This window comes from Lepidochelys kempii, chromosome 7 (genome assembly GCF_965140265.1).
Source record: "Lepidochelys kempii isolate rLepKem1 chromosome 7, rLepKem1.hap2, whole genome shotgun sequence".
NCBI lineage: Eukaryota > Metazoa > Chordata > Testudines > Cheloniidae > Lepidochelys > Lepidochelys kempii.
The window spans coordinates 106639664-106660264 of NC_133262.1; the positions used below are offsets into that span (position 1 = coordinate 106639664).

Consider the following 20601-nt stretch of genomic DNA (forward strand, 5'->3'; position numbering starts at 1 on the left):
GTTTTGGGGACTTTTTTGGTGGGAATATATATTTTGTATAAGAACTTTATTAAACACACATCGTGGTACTTAAGGACCACAAGTAGCCGACATAAATGCTTAAAAAGCAAGAAAATGCCAATGTAAGGAATACCTTTTAGCCCTGCCTTAATCACACCTCTTACTCTAAGTGACCGTAGCTAATGTGATGTGTGTGACGTCTATGGCTACACTGTAATTCAACACCCACAGCTGGCCTTCATCAACTGAGTCAGACTGCAGAGATGTAAAATTGTGTTATAGCTCAGATTTGGGCTGGAGCCAGGGCTCCAGGATAGGGGTAGGGTGTCAGAGCTCAGGCTCTAACCTGAGCCTGAACATCTACACAGCAATTTTGGACTTTTTGTTGCTAACATTTTCGACATTTTAACTTTTCATCATGTCAGCCAGGATAGGAACTTTTTTTGATATCTCAAACATTTTTCCATGATGGGGAACCTGTTTCCCACACTGCTGCAGTCAGAACCACCCAGAATTAGTCCCTCTGTTATGAAGTAAAGTAGACATGACTTACGACTTATAGTGTACTCCATAGTGGTTTCTCCAGAGGCTGATACATGCAAAAAGACAACAATAGTGGTGTTAAAATTAAATAGAATCCCCACTAAATCAAAACACTATTGAGCTTTGAGTCTGTATCCTCCACAGTCTGACATACACTCTGTAGAATTACATAAGTAGCATGAAGAACACACATAACAATAGCAAGTAAAGGAAGGATGTTAATACAAAAGATAAAAGCAAACTTAGAACTCCTTTGTTAAACAGAAGTGCAATTTGAGTGTGTTGATTCCTACGAAGTGTAGCATTACCAAAATCTGGGAGCAATGTAATTTCACAAGGGTTTATACTAGAAAGAGACCAAACCCAGCATCTCAAAATGAATTGGAGGTGGGAGGGAGTTGACTTCAAATCTCTTCACTTTGATTCTTTCCCACTGAGTTCACTGATGAGGACACAAAGAGACAAAATGAGAACAGACACATGCATGGAATTAAGCAGCAGACCACACCTTTTATAAACTTTGATGCAGAGCTGGAGTGCTACCCGCCCATCATCCTATTCCTCTACCAGGCATTTAATTGGTTCCAATGTGGAGATTACAGGACTCCTTACAATAGAATCCGTAACTAGCAGCAGGGCAATGGGGATCCTTACCATATAACCCATAACATGGGGTGGCTGTCTTCAGCCTACTCTGCAGGACTCAGGTCTCTGAGAGTCCTAGGACTCTCCCCATCATGAAGGGGAGAGAGGATGCAACAGGGTGATGACCTTAACCCACGAAGGCTACAAGGTCTGATCCTATTGCATGAGCCCAATGCCCACCACCAAAATCCCAGGTCTTTTACCTCTGGGAACTGTTCATTTTATTATCTATTGTCCCTTGGCCAGTGTCTCCTTCCCTTGCTACCGGGATTGTCCCCCTTTTACCCTGAACTCTAGGATACAGATGTGGGGATCTGCAAGAAAGACCCCCTAAGCTTATTCTTACCAGCTTAGGTTAAAAACTTCCTCAAGGTACAAACTTTGCCTTGTCCTTGAACCGTATGCTGCCAACACCAATCATGCTAAACAAAGAACAGGAAAAGAGCGTGCTTGGAGACATCTTCCCCTCAAAATATCCCCCCAAGCCCTACACCCCCTTTCCTGGGGAAGGCTTGATAATAATCCTCACCAGTTTGCATAGGTGAACACAGACCCAAATGCTTGGATCTTAAGAACAATGAAAAAACAATCAGGATCTTAAAAGAAGAATTTTAATTAAAGAAAAAGTAAAAGAATCACTTCTGTAAAATCAGGATGGTAAATACCTTACAGGGTAATCAGATTCAAAACATAGAGAATCCCTCTAGGCAAAACCTTAAGGTACAAAAAGACATAAAAACAGGAATATACATTCCATTCAGCCTATTTTGCCAGCTATTTAACAAAAGGAAATCTAACGCATTTCTAGCTAGATTACTTACTAATTTAACAGAAGTTCTGAAGAGCATTCCTGACCTGGTCCTGGCAAAAGCATCACACAGACAGACAGACCCTTTGTTCCCCCCCACCCCACCCCAGTTTTGAAAGTATCTTGTCTCCTCATTTGTCATGTTGGTCAGGTGCTAGCGAGGTTATCTTAGCTTCTTAACCCTTTACAGGTGAAAGGGTTTTGCCTCTGGCCAGGAGGGATTTTATAGCACTGTTTTCAGAAAGGTGGTTACCCTTCCTTTATATTTATGACAGCCAGTGTCTCCCTCCCTTGCTACCGGGATTGTCCCCCTTTTACCATCAGCCCCATCCGTTTCCCCCATCCATTGATGCCAGAGGGTGGCATATGGCAGTTACATGTATTTTGTGGTAGGAGAATTAGCTGCCCATACAGTTTTGCTTCCATGTCAGATCCAAAACTAGAAAGGACCTCACTCTTTTTGACAATTGCCATATTAAATAAAATTTATCAAAGATATTTTAAACAAATAAAAACTCTAAAATATAGAATAGATCCAGTTGCTTTGATAAACACAGAGAGAGACAGACAGAAGAGAGAATCAGAATATGCTGCACATAAAGAGGCCCATATTACAGCTGTTACATACATACATATAAACCTAAGTTTCAGTTCATACGCAGTCAACACACAAAAGACCATAAGTGTTGCTATGTCCCAGCTGCCTTAAGCCATTCTGGTGATTCAAAGCTTGCTGGTGAATCTGGCCCACAGTATTTTAAATAAAGTAACATTAAACTTTATTCATTAGAATAATATAGCATTATGGAAACATAAAGCCAAATAACATCTTACAAGTTTATTATAGATAGTGTGGGGAGAAAGTAGTAGAACAGTAATATAAAAATCTAAGGAGATTATGTGTACATAGACATAAATGATTAATACACTTGTTAAAGAAAAACGTTAGTGAGGTATGTACATTTACATGAAAATTTAAGTACTGTTAAAAACATTACTCATTTTCTAAAAGTTTACAGCATATGTCCATGTGCCACAGCAAAATAAATACATTATCGTTCTGCAGGATACCAAACAGAAGTAAAGTCAGTAGAGAAAATTAACATCTAATAAGAAAAAGTAAATGAAAAATCAAATAATGGGAACTTCTCATCGGGAAGGAGGTAGCTCGGTTTGGAAGGTATTAGATTAAAAGGTATTAGATTAAAAGGTTGAATACCATTTTCTATGGAAGATAGAAGCAAAATGGAATTTTGTAAATCCTCATAGATATAAGGGATAGATGAATAGGTTAACTAGATTGGAAGGTTTCAGAGTAACAAAAGGGTATCTCAGATAGATTGAATACTGTAAATTAGATCAAACAAGAGACCAAATCTTAATGTTTTACTTGATTTTTACTCAGACCTTACTCTGGAATTGATGTCAAAACTTCCACTGAATATATAAATGAGTAAGGAAGGACATAATGATTTGGCCTAATCAGAATAAATAGATAAGCAAGTAAAAGTACAATTTCATGATGTGATAACTCTAATCACTTCTGAATAGGTGTGCGCAAAAAGCTTAAATCAATCAGCCTTTTGACTTGTATCAGTGTTACACCGCTCTCATTTGACTCCAAGATTTGGAGTATGGTTTCATTTAGCAATTCAAATGGACAATGTAGCCATTAGGGCCCTTAGCTGAAGCTGGGCAAATTTAAGCAACCCGTTATTTGATAAAGCCCTCAGTGTAGTAAGTGGGTTACACCCTTTCTTCTTCAGGCTGCCATTCACTTCAGAAAATTGGTTAGATCATTTTGTTGGGAAATTCACAGCACCTACAGTATATGTGTAGTGTATTCATGTAGCAACATGCAGCACATTAGATACTGTCAATCTGTGACCAAGGAAAGCAATACAGTATAAAATGGAAATTGATACAAGTTGTATGGTAGTCAGTGTCAAAAACAAGCAGTTGTGATGTTAAAGATCAGACACAGAAGACTATAAAATGCAGGACAGTAAGCAACATCTGTTGTTCATATTTAGTTTGTAGCATGATTTATGTCAAATTCTCTATCATATTTTGGAGGAGAGAGAGAGAGAGAGAGAGAGAGGTTCTAGGTTAAGGTAGACAGTAGTAAAGTAAGGTATCTTTCATTACCACTGCATAACTGCAATGGTCAGAAGGGGTGGAAACATCTCCTTTATTCTGCATTCACCTCTCCCCTTTCCCTGCCTGCTCTACCTTCAACTTTGACTAAGGGGATTTACACAACAGTTATACTAGCAATGAATACCACCATTGTACAAATTACACTTCCGTTTCACCAAAATCATTAACCACCTTTACACAACAAATGAACTGGGTCCAAAACATTTACGTAACATCTGAAACACGAGGCGGGTGAGATAATATCTTTTATTGGACCAACTTCTGTTGGCAAGAGAGAAGTTTTCAAGCCACACAGAGCTCTTCTTAGGTTAGTCTAATAAAAGATATTACCTCACCCACCTTGTCTCTCTAATATCCTGGGGCTAACACAATTACCAATACACATAATGTAACATCTGTTCATAAAGCACATTGAAAAAGAAAAGCATTACACAAGCACTAAACAACAACCATGTCATTAGTTGCAAAGACCAAAACCACAAGACCTGATTCTCCTCACAAGGACACCAATGTTAATCAGAAATAATTGCTCTGAGTTAACGTAGTGACAATGGTGTAAAGTTAGAATCAGGCCCATAGTTTTACTGAACTAAAGAGTTCTAGGAATTTAGGTAATAGTTTTTCTCAGCAGTATAGGCTGCCAACTTTTCTACCTGAATAGCTCTCTGAAAACTTGTCTTCATCCTTTTATAGGTAAGGGGAAAAAATGGGAGAAATCAGAACATTTTAGACACAATACCTGAATATAAAAGCAGCAGCCAAATGAAAGTCACAGAATCATACATTTTGACTGGGTTTAGCGGTGCAAGAAAAGCAATGAACTTCAAGATACACATTGCTTGAAAATATATAGAGGCAGCCCCTGAAATCTGATCTTTCCTCTATCAAATTAGTTAAAAGGAAGTGTTACATGGGTCACCTTTAAAAAAAGCTTTTGCTGCCAAGCTGTTCCGGTAAACCATGATAACAATATAGGTGTCCTTAATGCTGCTTTGATTTCTTATCATTTATTTCAGTTACTTCCTCCAGAAAAAGCTAGCTTTAAGAAATTCCACATCATTTTTATGCTACTCTCTTTTTTAAAAAAATTTTAGGGGCAGGTAGATTCTGGAGAAGAAGTGTAAGTTGCAGGACTCAGTCACCAGCCTGAAGAAAAATAATCAGCTACTCTCAGATCAGTTCATAACCTTTGCCTCAGGGCTTTGGTGGTTGTCCAACACCCACCCACACAAAAGGAAACAAAGTAATAGTCCTATTCCCAACACAAATTGTGGTGGCTCTGCCCTAGCAGCTCAGCAGTCAGGGCCTCTTGCAGTCTTCTGCTGCTGTTATAGAAAAGTATTTTTGCAGTCCAGACTTGATGACCACAATGGTTCCTTCTGGCCTTGGAATCTATATCTCCCAAGCTAGTAATATCACGCCATCACCGGACACTGCTCAGCTGGGTTGGATGATTCCCAGCACATGCCTGTGAGGCTTCTCTTCCGAACATGATTGGCTGCTCCCCAGCCCCTTAAAGAGGCAGACCACCCTGTCACAAGAACCCCCCTTTCACAGAGTCCAGACAGTACCTGCATACCAACACGTTTCATGAACCACCAAGCTGCACTGGCTGTTCAGAGTACCTGTTAGTATGCAGATACTGCAGCATGCTCAATTGAAGCTGTGTTTTGAAAATATAAAATTGATACACACTCTGGAAAGATCAAGCTCTAGGTACATCAAGTAGAGCACTAGAAATTAGAGGAAACTTGACAATTTTGGACTTAATCTCTCTGTGCCACAGTTGCCCAGCTATAACGTGGGATTAATTATGCCATTTAATCATACAACTTCATTTTTATTTCTGAAATACTCACCTGCTAGAGAGCACACAATAGAAACACCCAAGTAAATGAATAGCTTTGTATGGCATGTATTAAAAAGGACCTGAGGCCACATGTTGAATGAGAATGATACAAAAAATATTGAATAACTGTTCATTAACGGAATGAGGGGAAATAGCATATGGTCATCTAGTTAAAGACTGCATCATAATGTACATGCACAAAAAAAGCTGAATTTGTGTTCCCCAGGCAACCTCACTTACGGTATTTCCTAATTTTTGAGTGCTTGACTTGACAACCTTAATAAGGTTCTTTTAATGCAAGCTTATTTAATTTTAAAATATCAGATTTTATCTTTCTGTCTCCAAACTATTCCCACAACTTTATTTTGATTATTAAATATACATTTATAATATCCATCACTGTAGTGTCCTGACCATGTTTTAGTTCTTCTGATCACCAATCCCAAGCACTTGATGTACACTTGAATATTCTACTTCTTAAAGGTTTAAGTAGCTACCATTTGCAGAACTCTGCTGATGAGTTTGTTTGTAATTAACAGTGCATTCTCTTAACTGAATCTGACACATACAGTCCTGTTATTCTGTAACATAACTGGGGAGGGAGAATTACATAAGTACTGTAGGTTTAGTTGCAAAATTAGACATACAGCAGAGATTGCTGAAAATTGCAAACAAAATGCTTGTGGAAAGACATGGTAAAACTGTTTTCACTGTGCCTCACATTACCAACAAAGGTTGCGCAAGGAATTTGGCTGTGGTAGGCAACACTTCAGTGTGATACCACCCCACCTCGCTCAAATTTGGCCTCGTCACCCTTCCATCATGACAGAGGCCAGGCCAAATCTAAGTATGTGTTGTTGCAACCTGACATGTGGGTTCACAATGCTGTTCGGGTTTGGTGCAGCCCCATCCTCCCCCCACCAAGTTAAAATCCACTACTCTAGTTAGCTGCTTGGAAAGCTGTCACCAAGTCAGCTGCCTCGCTTGACTATAGCTAAAGCAGCCTTGGATTTCCAAACTCTGTCCTGCTTTCCATACTCACCAATCCTATTGCCTCAAATGTGAGTTGCCCGTGTGGATAACTGCCAGCCTAGACGTTTGCTAAATTATCCAGAGGGTGCTAGAGAGAGATGGATAAGTTTTTGTCCCCTGTGAACAAATTACTCCAGAGCATGACAAACAACCTTTAAAAATGACCTTCCCTACATTCTTTACTTCTTTCTGTTGCATAAGTGTTCATTACTGAATAATTTAGGTTTGGGGAAGATTAGAGTAAAACACTGAAATCCGTACAGGAGTGACGGACCATTCTTTGACAATTGTTTTGACTGTAATTATTGATTGAGAGCTCAGACTAAACATTTTGGGACAGGAAATGTCTTTTTGTTCTGTTTCAGAGTAGCAGCCGTGTTACTCTGTATTCGCAAAAAGAAAAGGAGGACTTGTGGCACCTTAGAGACTAACCAATTTATTTGAGCATGAGCTTTCGTGAGCTACAGCTCACTTCATCGGATGCATTGTTCTGTGTTTCTACAGCATCTAGAACAATTAGGCCCTAGTCCAGGACTAGGGCTCCTAGGCACTATGGTAGTACAAATAATTTTTGGTTGTCATTCTCATGTTTTGATTGCATTGCTGGGCTGTTTTCTGATGTGGGTATCTTGACAATGCTTTGGCCTTTGTAAATAAACAGATGATTTTAGTGGGACCTAGTTTTCTGAACAACTCATCAGTGCAAGTGAAAGGCTCACAATCTGGCCCCACATGGTAGAGTGGAGGGGGATACATTCACCTTCCCCTGGTAGTATCTTCCCTCTTAGGCATGGAATCCATTTGACCAACCAACTTATCATAAATTTATTGGGCACTGTGCTCTATAGCTCTGCAAATGTATGTGTTTTGATATCTTTGAAATGGAACTTACTGTAATTGAACAAAATGTTAAACTACAAATCAAACAAACTGGAAATCAGTGGGCATGAAAACTTGCCTGTTAATTGCTGGGATAATATTTTGCTTATTTGTTATCAGCAGTGCCAAGTATATGTTTAGCTTAGGAAACAAAGAAGGTGTTTGTTTTCTCCCCCTTTTCCAGCTCTCAAATGGCAAATACTTCAGATCACCTCTTGGCTTTTGATGTACCCTCTGAATCACCTTGACGTGCATTTTAACAGTTTTAATGAGAAGAGTCATCATTATGAACCTGGCACAGATCTAACATGCACCCAGATTTGATTTGAAGAGGGGGAAGAAGTGATCTACACACACTGCTTGAATTCCATTCTCTGTGAACATTATGACAGAAACCCCTGACAGCACTGCCTATCACAATCCATTTCTTCATCAGTCTCAGCAGGAATAGTTTGCTCCATTATACCAGCGTACAGCTGCATTTCCTCCTTCATCACTGAATTCCGAGTCAGATTCATAAATACTCATTGACCCCAATGTGCAGAGCTGGTGCTAGGCATAAGCAGACTAAGCAATTGCTCTGGGCCCTGAGCAGCTCAGGGGTCCACCCCATTTGCTTTTTATTATAAGAACTTGCCTACTTTAGTTTTGGGAGGCCAAACATCTTCCTGCTTAGGGTCCCCAATGGCTAGCACTGGCTCTGCCAATGTGCCAACTCAGCTGGTTCAGGGGGCCTCTGCACCACTTTCATAGGAGTCCTCTGTGACACTGCAAAGGGGTCACTGCACTGTGTCAGCAACTTTTGTCAGGCCTGGCATACTCACTCCGCCTCCATACTGGTGTGATGATATTTATTTAAAAGGTGACGTGCACTATATGGTTTGAAATCTAACAATGCACTTCTCATTAATATTACCGTGAAATGTTTGTAACAACACTGTAGGTGCAATTATAGATACTCTCTGATATTGTGTCTTGGAGACTGAGAAAGGAGCCAAAACAGGGTTTTTCCATTGTGAAAGTCTATACTCTCATGTTCACTCTTTTACAAGACTATGATACATTTTGTACGAAGTGTGTCTTGTGAGGTATCATTTGAAAACTCAGTCTGCTGAACATTACTGTCCTGGTACAGCAGAACCTCAGAATTATGAACACAGAGTTACGAACTGACCAGTCAACCACATACCTTATTTGGAACTAGAAGTATGCAAACAGGCAGTAGCAGAGACAAAAAAAAAAAAAAAAAGACGCAAATACAGTATAGTAGTATGTTAAACTACTAAAAAAAGGGCAAGCAGCATCTTTCTTCTGCATAGTAAAGTTTCAAAGCTGTATTAAGTCAATGTTCAGTTGTAAACTTCTGCAAGACCAACAATATAGTTTTGTACAGAGTTACAAACATTTCAGAGTTATGAACAACCTCCATTCCTGAGGTGTTCATAACTCTGAGGTTCTAGTGTAAAATAAGTGTGATAACATTGTATGTAAAGTTATAAGATTCTACTGTATAGCATTATTAAGTTTAGAAAAGCAGGCACAGACCAGTGCCTCAGAAACAATAGGCAAATTGATGCCTCAGTCAGAACATAATCAGATGAGCCATCACCTAGTTAAGTGTCCATTCTTTGGCAGGAAGAATTCTTTGGCAGGTGTGAGCAAGACATTTACATATTGGCAAAGACACAGAGAGGGTTTCCCATCCCACAAACCTGCAGTCACTTGAACCCCTGCTGAAAATAATTCTCAAGGAAGGGAGAAAGGTATAGGAATAGAAAACAACTACCACACATACCTCTCCTCTTCTTCTTTCTTCTGCTCAAGCCAACAAAAACATCTGTTCTTTCAGGTGGCCCACCTTGATTATCATACACATTGTAAGGAGAGTGATCATTTTACATAAGCTATTACCAGCAGGAGAGTGGGGTGGGGGGAGAGAAAACTTTTTGTAGTGATAAACACCCATTTTTTCATGATTTGTATGTATAAAAACCTCTTCTGTATTTTCCACAGTATGCATCCGACGAAGTGAGCTGTAGCTCACGAAAGCTTATGCTCAGATAAATTGGTTAGTCTCTAAGGTGCCACAAGTACTCCTTTTCTTTTTGCGAATACAGACTAACATGGCTGTTACTCTGAAACCAATGGAAGTTAGGCACTTTTGGAAGTTCGGTGCTTTTGTAAATCCAAGTAGGCACCAATCTGCATCCTAAAGTACCCAATAACCTTTACAAATCTGAAATTAAGTTATTTTTGAAAATGAGATTTAGGCATTTTTGAAATTATTATCCTGAGGTGAAATAATTCTAAGTAAGAACTGTTCACAACTCCTGCTCATTAGGTCACAGCAGCTACTGATTATACAAATCATTATAATCATCAGTGTAGTCTTATGTGTATCTCACTAGAAAAACATATTAGCAGACACCCAGCAGAGAGTGACCCACATCCTTGGAAGCACTCATGACCACAGCAGAACAAATAATGGGGGAAAGTATGTCTAATAATTCACTATTAAAATAACAAGAAATTTGTACAATGACAAATGTTCTCCAATCAGCTCAGTTCATGACAAAGGTTTCTATATGTCCCCTTCAATCAATAATGCAAACAAAATACGGATGTGGATGAACAATGCTGTGGAATAATTAATCCAAAAAAGGAAAGCAAGAGGCAAGCATTGCAGGAGCCAGGACCGTAGGAGAACTAGAAAAGTTATAGAACACAGATAATCTTATCAAAGTGAAAGATAAGCCAAAGATAAGCATGAATGGAGAAAAGACAGACTGAGATAAAGAGGGTCCTTCTCAAGGAGACTGTGAGGCATGAGTAATTTAAAATGCAGGAGAAAGAAGTGAACCCAAACTGAAACAAATCTCAAAAGAAGAAGTATGAAATAATTACCAACATTTTCTGGAAAAGGAAATAGAAAAATTAACAGCATGATTGTGCCAGCACAAGTGTTTGGTGCAGTTCAGTTGTTCCAATTCACTAATAAGGCTTCATCCTTAGATCTTCTCTGGGCGGGAATTGGCAGCAGATAGAGAAGCATCACTAGTAAGTATATGTGTATTTTAAATTTATCTAAGGTACAATAACCAAGTGCTGAGAGCCAACATCTGTCCCAGCACTCTGGACACTTAAGCTCTGATTAATTCCCCCCAGAGAAGACTCGATGGAGGAATACAGGACTTCATTCCCTAATGGGACTGGGGATGCTAAGGAGCTAATTGTCCTATCGGCTAGGAGGAGGAGTTAAATGGTACCGGGGGTAAGTGCTAGCAGATCCGAGGGAAAAGGGATTTCAGGAGGGTGAGATCTCCCTGGAGAAATGGCTGACATCTGAAAAATGCTGTAGACAGAGCTGCTGCACAGGATTGATACAACGGGTAATGTTAACAAATCACATTGAGGTGTAAACAGGCTAGAGGCATACAAGATTGCAAGAATCGCAGGGCAGGAGTAGAGCTTCCCAGTTACAGGTATGTAGATGAATCCTATTACTGCAGTACCTGAGCACCTCACAGTCTTCCAAGTATTAATATTCAATCCTGTGAAGTACTATTATCTTCTTTCTTCAGTCCTGGGTTTCTCAAACCTTATCATCATGAAGACTATCTACAGGGCCACTTCCTTTCCCATTTGCTATGATGCAGACCAGATCACTGCCCCATCTATTAATACATAACTTCCCTGTGGCAACTAAAGCAATTGCTCATATGAAAAAGTAATATTAGGACAGTAATGTATTTTCAGAATAGTCAGCACCATATGGCTCGCCAGATCTACATGACTGCCAACAAAAGCTATATAGAGCAGTGTGAGACTCATTGACCATTCCTCAGTCTTATTCCATTCTATTCCTATTTATTTTACCTAGTCCACAAAGTTTAAGAGATCTTTTCTCCCACCAATAACACACGGTCCATTTCACACACATAGTTTTCTCAGAACAACTCCCTCCCCTCTTCCCCCGATCACTATGAAGTATCATTCCTGATAAAGGAAGTTCAAACCAGTTAATTTAGGGGTAGGGGAGGGAATTTGAAAAACTGACATCAGCAGGAACCTTGGGTTTCATAGACAAAAGTCATCTGAAATGTTTGAAAATGTAACAATTGACCAGGAACAGATTCCATTCAGGTCCTTTTTACAATAATTTCTTTGCCCATATCAGAAAATCACTTAGAAAAATATACTAGCCGAAGGGCATAGTGGTTACATTCTGACATGTACTGCACTTTCTCTAATAAAATATACATATGACTCATTAGAGTCAATGAAAGTAAGGGAAAGAGAGTGTGCTTGGACCTACAGGAAAAAATTGCAAAAATGCAGGGGACATTTAAAGTGCATCTAGAATCCATCTGCATGGTATGTGTTCTCAGGCCAACTATTCTACACAGAAATAACTTTAATAAAATACTGGATCAGAAAATCTCTTCAGCTCTGGGCATGCCATGGAGCTGCTGGATCTCCCTAGCTGATGAGTCTCTTGGTGTGGGTCTAGTCCCCAACTGCGTAGAGCTGGTACAGCCAGCTCCTATGCTAGTGTCCCTATGACCCTTGCATTTGGTGACATAGAGGGGGTGGGGGTAGGCATGGCCAGAGCACCAATATGGTCCCGTAATCCTTGGCTGGTGGATGGCTCTTTGGGGGCCATAATCAGCTGGCATCATTAGGGCGAGCCCCAGGACCCAGGGAGTTGCAACTGGCTCCTTTGCAGTCTCCTCTGTTCCCCACTGCAATCTTGACATTTTCCAGGTTTAAAAAGAAACAGACTAAGATGATAGAAAAATTTCTGAGTCAAATATAAGTGACCGATCCCATTTAAATATCTGGCCTCTTAAAACCAGTTTCTCTATAATATTAAAACCAGTTCTGTTTAAAGGCAGAGACAAATCACATTTTCTTATAAAAAGCCTAAATAAATACACGTATTGATTTGGAAATGGAAAAAAACAACACAAATTGGTTCTTGCCAAAGTTTCTTTATCACAAACCACATTATTCATATTGCAAAGCAGTAATTTGGAGATGCAGAGACATTATATTTGCAAGTACACAAATAGAAATATTGCTTTGTAAACACTTTTCTGATTTTAAATTGCTGTGTTTACAAATGAGATTTTTTTAGACTGGAAATCATCCCATCCTACAAATTTGCACAATCTATTACATTTGATTCCTCACCATAATTTCCATGTCAGACTATTTGAGATGTTAGAAACACTGGTCTTGACAGGAAGTGAGAGGAGGATTATGAGGGAGAAAACTTGCATTAGAATCTAAATATCTTGATCAGAAGTGACTGAAATGTGCTAGGCAGGTGCAAAAGGTAAACATAAAAATAATGTCAAACTGCCCTTTATTATGTATAAAGTTATCAAAACAAAGTACTCTCTGTCTATCTTAAGTACCTGTATGGCCCCGTTCCCTGTAGTATCTGCCCATCTCACAATTTTATATGTATTTCTCCACACAACAACCCTGTGAGGCAGGAAAGTGCTCTTATTTCCATTTTACAGATGGGTAACTGAAGCCCAGAGAGACTGTGTCTCACACCCATGATCACACACGATGTTTGTGGTGAAACAGGAATTGAACCCAGTTTTTGGTCTATCTAGACTAGAGATAGTCCTGAGCTGCAAAGTCTGGTTCTAGAGTGTAGGGAAGGGAGCTGGTGGGCCGGATATGGGGCTGGGATTCAAGTCCATGGAACTGGCAGCAAGTTAGAGAGTTGGGATCTGGATTCAAACTTCTCCTAGATTCTCATGTTATTTGGAGGTGGGGTTTTAACCTCAGGGCCATCTCTAGCCTGAATTTACCAGAACTCATTGTGTAGCCTCATTACAATAACATTTTCATACTTTTTATTTAAAGCATGATTTGTCGTATAAAAGTTATTGAGTGCAAATGCTAGAAACTGAATCATTACATAAATGCTCTGATGCTGGTGTCTTTAGCGTCTTACATTATCTGGTACGGAATTGGTCTCCTCAGTTTACTTTTCAAAAGAAGCCCAACAAGAGTGAAAATAACAGCTGCAAGCACCACACCCGTAACAATAAATGGAGCATGGGAATAACCAGCAGTAGCAGTAAGTGAACCACGGGAATCCACGTCTTCCTGATGTTCAGAATAGTCCAGCTCTGTGAATTGAGAGAGAGAGAGTTTTGGTTTCAGTTTGTTCTCTGCTCTAGTTATTGCCAAAGATACCAGGACAAAGAGAACTTGAATTGTAAAGTTTCATTCTAGATCAGGTCAAGAAATAAATCAATTTCACTCTATTTTATAGAAGACATTCTAGACACAACAATCCATCTTTATATTAGTAAAGATTATTTCATGAACTGAACCGGGATGTTTTAGGTTCAATATTAAGAAAACATCGTAACTAGCACAAGAGCTAGGGAATGGAATCTTTTTCAAGGAAGGTTGAGGTTTCACGTTACTGGAGATAGTCAAGGTGAGCCATGACAACCACAATGCTTGAAGAGTTTGAGGATAATTAAATCAATGAAGCTATAATAAGGAGATGGACTGCATCTCATCTTTCTTCCTGAAGAATTGATTCAATTAGAATTTCTGAGCTGGGCAGATTAAAATGATGGGTTTGAAATGTGTTAAGTAAGGAACAAATTTGTAGATGCTCTTAGTCAATAAACAAGTCCCTGATATTTATAAGGGAGTTTTTGCTAAACCAGTAAAAGCATGCTGCGCTGTTAGAAATCAGAAGTAAGATTTTGTAAAACGAAATGAAAAGTGATTTACGGAACCTTATTGTGACACTGAGCCAGAGAGAGTTAAGCAACAAGCAGGTCGAGTGACCCAAAATCAACCTTTAAGGTCATATTAGAAAAGTATTGAAATGATAAACAGAACCATTCCTTGTAGATAGTTAACAAAGCCGTGTTAAATAGGCCAGACTTCTTAAAATGTAAACCTGTATTGTTAGAGAATTAGAAGCAGATACTAATTGTATTTGTCTGTGTTTACCTGTATCTTATTAGAAGTTTAACAATGTGATCTAATTAGCTTGTAAATGTTAAACTTCGGATCCTATCTGTAATGTTTCATTATATAGTCAATTGATTCAGAGATCAAAAGGGGATATTAACATTTAAATGAAACTTGTGGTATAATAATATTGTCTTTATTTCTCTTTGATGTTTGTAGTAAACTACCTATGAACTGTTTGAATGGGCAATTGCCTTATGCTAATCAGTGCAACTAGTTTATCTGTGTATACATAAGAAATAAAAGTTTAGCTTCAAAGCAACAATATACACTGTCCATTCTTCATCTGGGATGGCCCTTGCTGTGATGTCTGCTGTCAAGATGCTTTCAACTTGCTAGAGAACATAAAAGAAGCTTTGGACCTGATCTTGTTTTATCTCAGATATGCTTAAACTTTGTCAGGGAAAGTTCAACTCACCAGACTGAGGTCTCCAGGTGTACCTTGGACTATCCCTGCAAATTCTCAGAAGAATTTGAACAAACTCTACACATGGACTGCCTATTAGACTAAAACCTATTGAACTGATTCTAGAAGTATTTTCACAAACCAGCAGCCTCACCATCTCTATTATGAAATTGATCTAAGAACTTTACTCATATCTGTATGTATAAACATCTTTAACCACAGTAACTTTCTTTTCTTTTTTAATTAATCTTAGTTTAGTTAATAAGAATTGGCTGTAAGCATTTATTTGGGTCAGATCTGAAATATTCCTTGACATGGTAGGTAACAGTGTCCAATCTCTTGGGATTGGTAGAATTTTGCAGTTGAACTTTATGGTGAATAAGGTTTAAAGTAACTCTCACTGTATGGACTTGGTTCTCAGGGTGGGAGCCAAATGCTGGATTGCTTAAAAGAAACTGTATTTTAGCTTCTTGGTACGTAGTACAGAAGCTGTTTTGTTACTGGCTTGGTGAATCTAATTATAGGAATAAACCACCAGTTTGGGGGATTGTCTGCCCTATTCTTTGCAGTTTGCCCAGACTGGTCATTGGAGGGGGCCACACTGAGAATGCTCAAAGTCACACTTAACCTTCTCTTGTGTTTAGTGTATTTAAATTTACCAGCATTCCTGTTCTTAGTGCCATCTTTCCGAAGCTGAATAGGCCCAACAACAACATCCACCTCTTCTTGGTAAGAGCTGGTATCTCTCTTGGACCTGGTTATGCAGCCCTGGTAGCATCGGGAAGAATAATCATATACCCTGCACACCACCATTTTAAACTGAAGGTAAACTGATGAATATTGGTTAATAAACTTGAAGGCATTAAATTTGAACCGTATTGTGGAGCTGTAGGATGAATAGTATGTCCTGTAGGTAGGGTCTCTAACACATCTAAAATAAATAAATAAAATACAATTAGTCTTCATGCATCCGCACAAAAATAAATCACTGGCATCCAGCATGCCCTATGTGCACAGATAAAAATTAAAAAATTTAAAATTCATTGACAACAGAAAGGGAGAGAAAAATATACAATTATAGTAAGAACAGAAAATGAAAGAGGTTAAAATAGTAGTAGTGACTTGTCTGAAAGCAAAATATAAATACTGATGTCTCTAAATCAACAAGGTATTTACGTACATGCCTAACTCTAAGAGTGTGAGTAGTTTTACTGAACTTGCATACTTAAAGTTAGACTTGTGCATAAGTCTTTGTAGGATCGGGGCCCAGGATGGACAAGTTGCAAAGAGGTCCCCTGGAGGTGAAATGAGCCCAAGGCTGCTTATTTAGATCTCCAGGCTGCAATGTATATGACCCCTGTAGAACAGCTGAAGCAAAGGGGGTTTATTTTTATTAAGGGGAAAATGAAACCAAGATTTAAGCTCTTAAGTGAGGCTGGCCAGAAAACAACCATTGTATTTCAGACACCATTTTGAAATTTGTTTTTGTTCCAATGCAGATGAAAAATGAGATTTCAATTTTTTTCATGAAAAAAGCATACATGAGAGAGTCTCAATGCAGAATAGCCAGGGCTGTTACACAGGAGATGGGAGACACAGGGTCAAGTCCCTGCTCTGCATGATTCAGAGCAGGGACTTGGCCCTGGGTCTCCCACAGCCCAGACAAACACCCTAATCACTTGGCCTAGGTCTCTCTTTGTCTCACCGGAGAAACCCTTCCCAGTGACAGTTCTATCAGAAGTGATACATTGCCATGAAACTCTTCAGTTCTGAACAGCTATATTTTGACAGGAACAATTTCAGTCCACATTTTTTCTACCAGCTCTACTCTGAAGGGTAGGCTCCATCTCTATACTAAATGGTTATACAGCACCTAGCACAGTGGGGCCCCGATGTCTGACTGGGTTCTCTAGGTGCTACTGAATATGAATAATAAGGATGATAAATTCCTTCTTCCATTCTGTGCCATCTTATCCAACTCACTCCTACTCTTCTGATTTCTGCTTTGGATGCAAGAAGCAAGAAAGTCGCCATTTCCAATGACTCTAATCTCTACTAAATCAGCTGCAGAGCAACAAGATTCAAGGAACAGAACAAGATTCTAGTATCTTTCACTTTTCTGTCAGCCTTGACTCACCTGAGTAAGTGCCAAAATTCCATGCCAGTGCATTCTGGTTCAATTTAACCACCACAAAAAAAAAAAAAAAAAAAAAAAAAAACTCAGCTGACCTGTTAACACACAGCTCTTATCTCAGAAGAAGCTGCAGAGTTGTCATATCATCAATGTATTTTATACACATTTTAATAAACTCATTTGCATAAGAAAGATCACAAGGTATTAAACTTGTATAAACTGAGATTATTATAAGACTGCATATGTTACTATGTTCATTTATACTCATGCCAACACTTCTGTCACCTATAGATGGTTAAGATATGTTTGAATGTAGATATGGAAAATTTATTTCCTTTTGGGTTTTAATATAAATAAATATGAGGTTTAAAAGATTTGGCTGTCTCTTCATTGTATGATGTTATCAGCTCATTTTTTAAAAGGGCTGTTTTGAATATCTAATTTTCATCTCCTGCAATAGATAGGGGGGTTTAAACTATCATGCAGGTGGCTTCTTTAAAACTTAACTTCTGTATGTTCTGCAGCTCTAATGCTACTCTGGCTGAATTATTTTGAAATTTCACTCTTATTCCCCATTATTTATATATAATTAGGATTGTACCAATAAATAGTCATATTCATTGACAATGGGACCTGCTCATGAAAGAGGTGTGCTTTCATATGCAGAAAGGTGTCGAGTCTAATAATGGAGAAGTCTACTGAAATTCTGGCAGGTAGGGTTTAGAACCATAGGGATTGCTATTCTGGATGAGATCAGTGATTTTTATTTTCATACCAGAACTAAATCTAATTTGTTTTCTATAATTCTTTAATCTGACTTTTCCACAAGAAGTGGTGTAAGCCAAGACAGATGAACAATTCTGGGTCATCCAAGTGACATGAAAATTCTTAAGTGTCACTTGCAAAACACCGAACACTCATGAAAAGAAACTGAAAAGACGTTAAAAAGCAGGGAAAACCAGAAAAGCAGGAAAAATCAAACATTAAACTTCAGTCATTTGAACCAAACATTGAATTACAGTAATTTGAAATAACATTTACAGTATGCTCCCAAAAAAACGAGGACTGCAAAAGAATGAATTTTTTTCTTTTAAAAAATGGAGCAGAATATTTTAAAAATATAGTTGAATTCTATAGACAAACTAATTGGGGCTGAACTCAATACTGATGTGGGCAGGTGAAAATCCACTGACATCAGCGGAGGTTGAGGTTACACCTGCTTACGTAAGAACTGAATTTACCTCTTTAGTTACGACGTTACATTCTTGAATGGAACCACTGATGCAGAGTTCCATCATCTAAATGTCATTTCTATTGTTTCTATTGATTTCTCATTTTTTTCCAGGATTTGCCAAAAAAGTTTTTTTAAATACTTTGTTGGCAAGGAAAACTGAAATTACTTCACACTGTCCCCATTCAAATTATTGCATAAACAAAACAGATACAGTACTCCATGCACAGTTTCATTCTAAACTATTGCTGGGAAAGTCCTTACCCACTCTTCATAATGTCATAGGTTACTGTTGTAAAATCATTGGGATCAGGTGATGCAACACACGTGTCCAAAAACAACACCAGATTTGGGTCAGAGCTGTGAATTGAAGCTTGAAGGAATAAATTCTGGTTCAAGTCAACGTAGTATGGAGAATCATACACTGGCCATGAGAAGGATGGTGATTCATAAAATGAAATGTTCACGTCGTATCTGCCATACTGAGTTTCATTGACCTCAGTAACATCCTCAGCAACATATATTATTTCTATCCATCTATTTTGGAGCATTTTGCAGTTGATATGCAAATGAAGATCTTTTTGCCTTTTGATTATGTAACCAGAAGAGATTGCTTTGATCAAGTTGGAATAGGTGATAGTGTTGTTGTTTCCCTGTTTGACAGATTAAATACAAAATTATCTAATGTAGTCCACTTTTGCCTGACGTCACAATTACCATTATTCTTACTAAACTTTTGATGTGTCCATAGAATAACACGTATTTAAAGTGTTGTTTCAGTATTTTGAAAAGAAGTGTGACTTTGGTTATTTCTATTCACAACACATTTTAAAAAACTTTGTTGGCTATATGATGCGGTGTTTACATTGAGATGTGAAAAATATTTTCTTTGAACCCAAACACAGCTAAGTTAGTTTACATTCATGCAAAGCTTTGAACATGTAACGCACAAAGGTCTTGATTCAGCAAGGTACTTAGAGTTGTGTTTAATCTAAAGTACTATAGAAGTGAATGCTTTAAATTGGTACCTTGCTGAACTGTGGCTTATGTAAGTGCCAAGTATTATTAGTCTTCATGAACATCAGCTCATGCTAGAAAAAAGTCTATGAACATGGGTTGAGGTTGTTCACTTATCTTCCTTGTCCACCCAGTATTCCCCATAAAGTCAATCTACAATAAGTGATGTGTTCCCTGCAGGCAGGAGAAGGACAGGTGGGAGCGTTCGATGAATCTGAACCTGCAGTGATTGGTTCACTTGTAACTTCTGTGAACCACAGCAGGTTTCTGTTCATGACCCTTTTCAAAATAAATTCTGCAGTTTGCACAGACCTACTTACTCAGGTTGCTATATATTCAACTTCATACCTCTCGTCTTGTGCCACAGCCATTGTATGGTATGTTGAATATAACGTAGTTTGGTGTAACAATTGGTTTACAATAAGGGTCATTCAAGCTGACATCCCATGCAGCATAGCCTTGTGAGTGGAGATAGGCTCTGTTAACAACTGCACGCATGTATTCTGGCAAGCACAGAAGAGCTAGTGGGTAGATAAAACATACATTATTAGTGCATACAGGCATACAATCATTAAATGTTGCAACCTATACAGATGCTGTTGTCTACTCTGTGTGTAGATTGGGAGAGGGGAAGGGGTTCATAAGTCAAACCACATGATTTTACTATGTTACGTCATAAATATTGAATGATGCACCAGCGGCCTGTGGGTTTCGGCTGTGGATTACTATTACTATGAAAATCTGCAAATTATAACTTTGCTTCCTGTGATCAGAGAGCGTCTCATCAATGAATCTCAGTTACCATAGTAGAAAAAATTCTGGAGTGAAGTAAAAGTCCTATTGCTTGAGTAAAATTAAGAACAGTATTACCAGGGCC

At 38.6% G+C, this 20601-nt stretch overlaps 1 protein-coding gene across 1 annotated transcript in view; it reads right to left on the bottom strand.

The window, feature by feature from the left end:
* LOC140915208 (scavenger receptor cysteine-rich domain-containing protein DMBT1-like) overlaps positions 1-20601 on the bottom strand; it is a 194593-nt gene that overhangs the window by 36660 nt on the left and 137332 nt on the right. Inside the window, 3 exon segments of the mRNA XM_073354781.1 lie at positions 16002-16273; positions 18972-19360; positions 20073-20245. Of these exon segments, the coding sequence (XP_073210882.1) occupies positions 16002-16273; positions 18972-19360; positions 20073-20245 (834 nt within the window).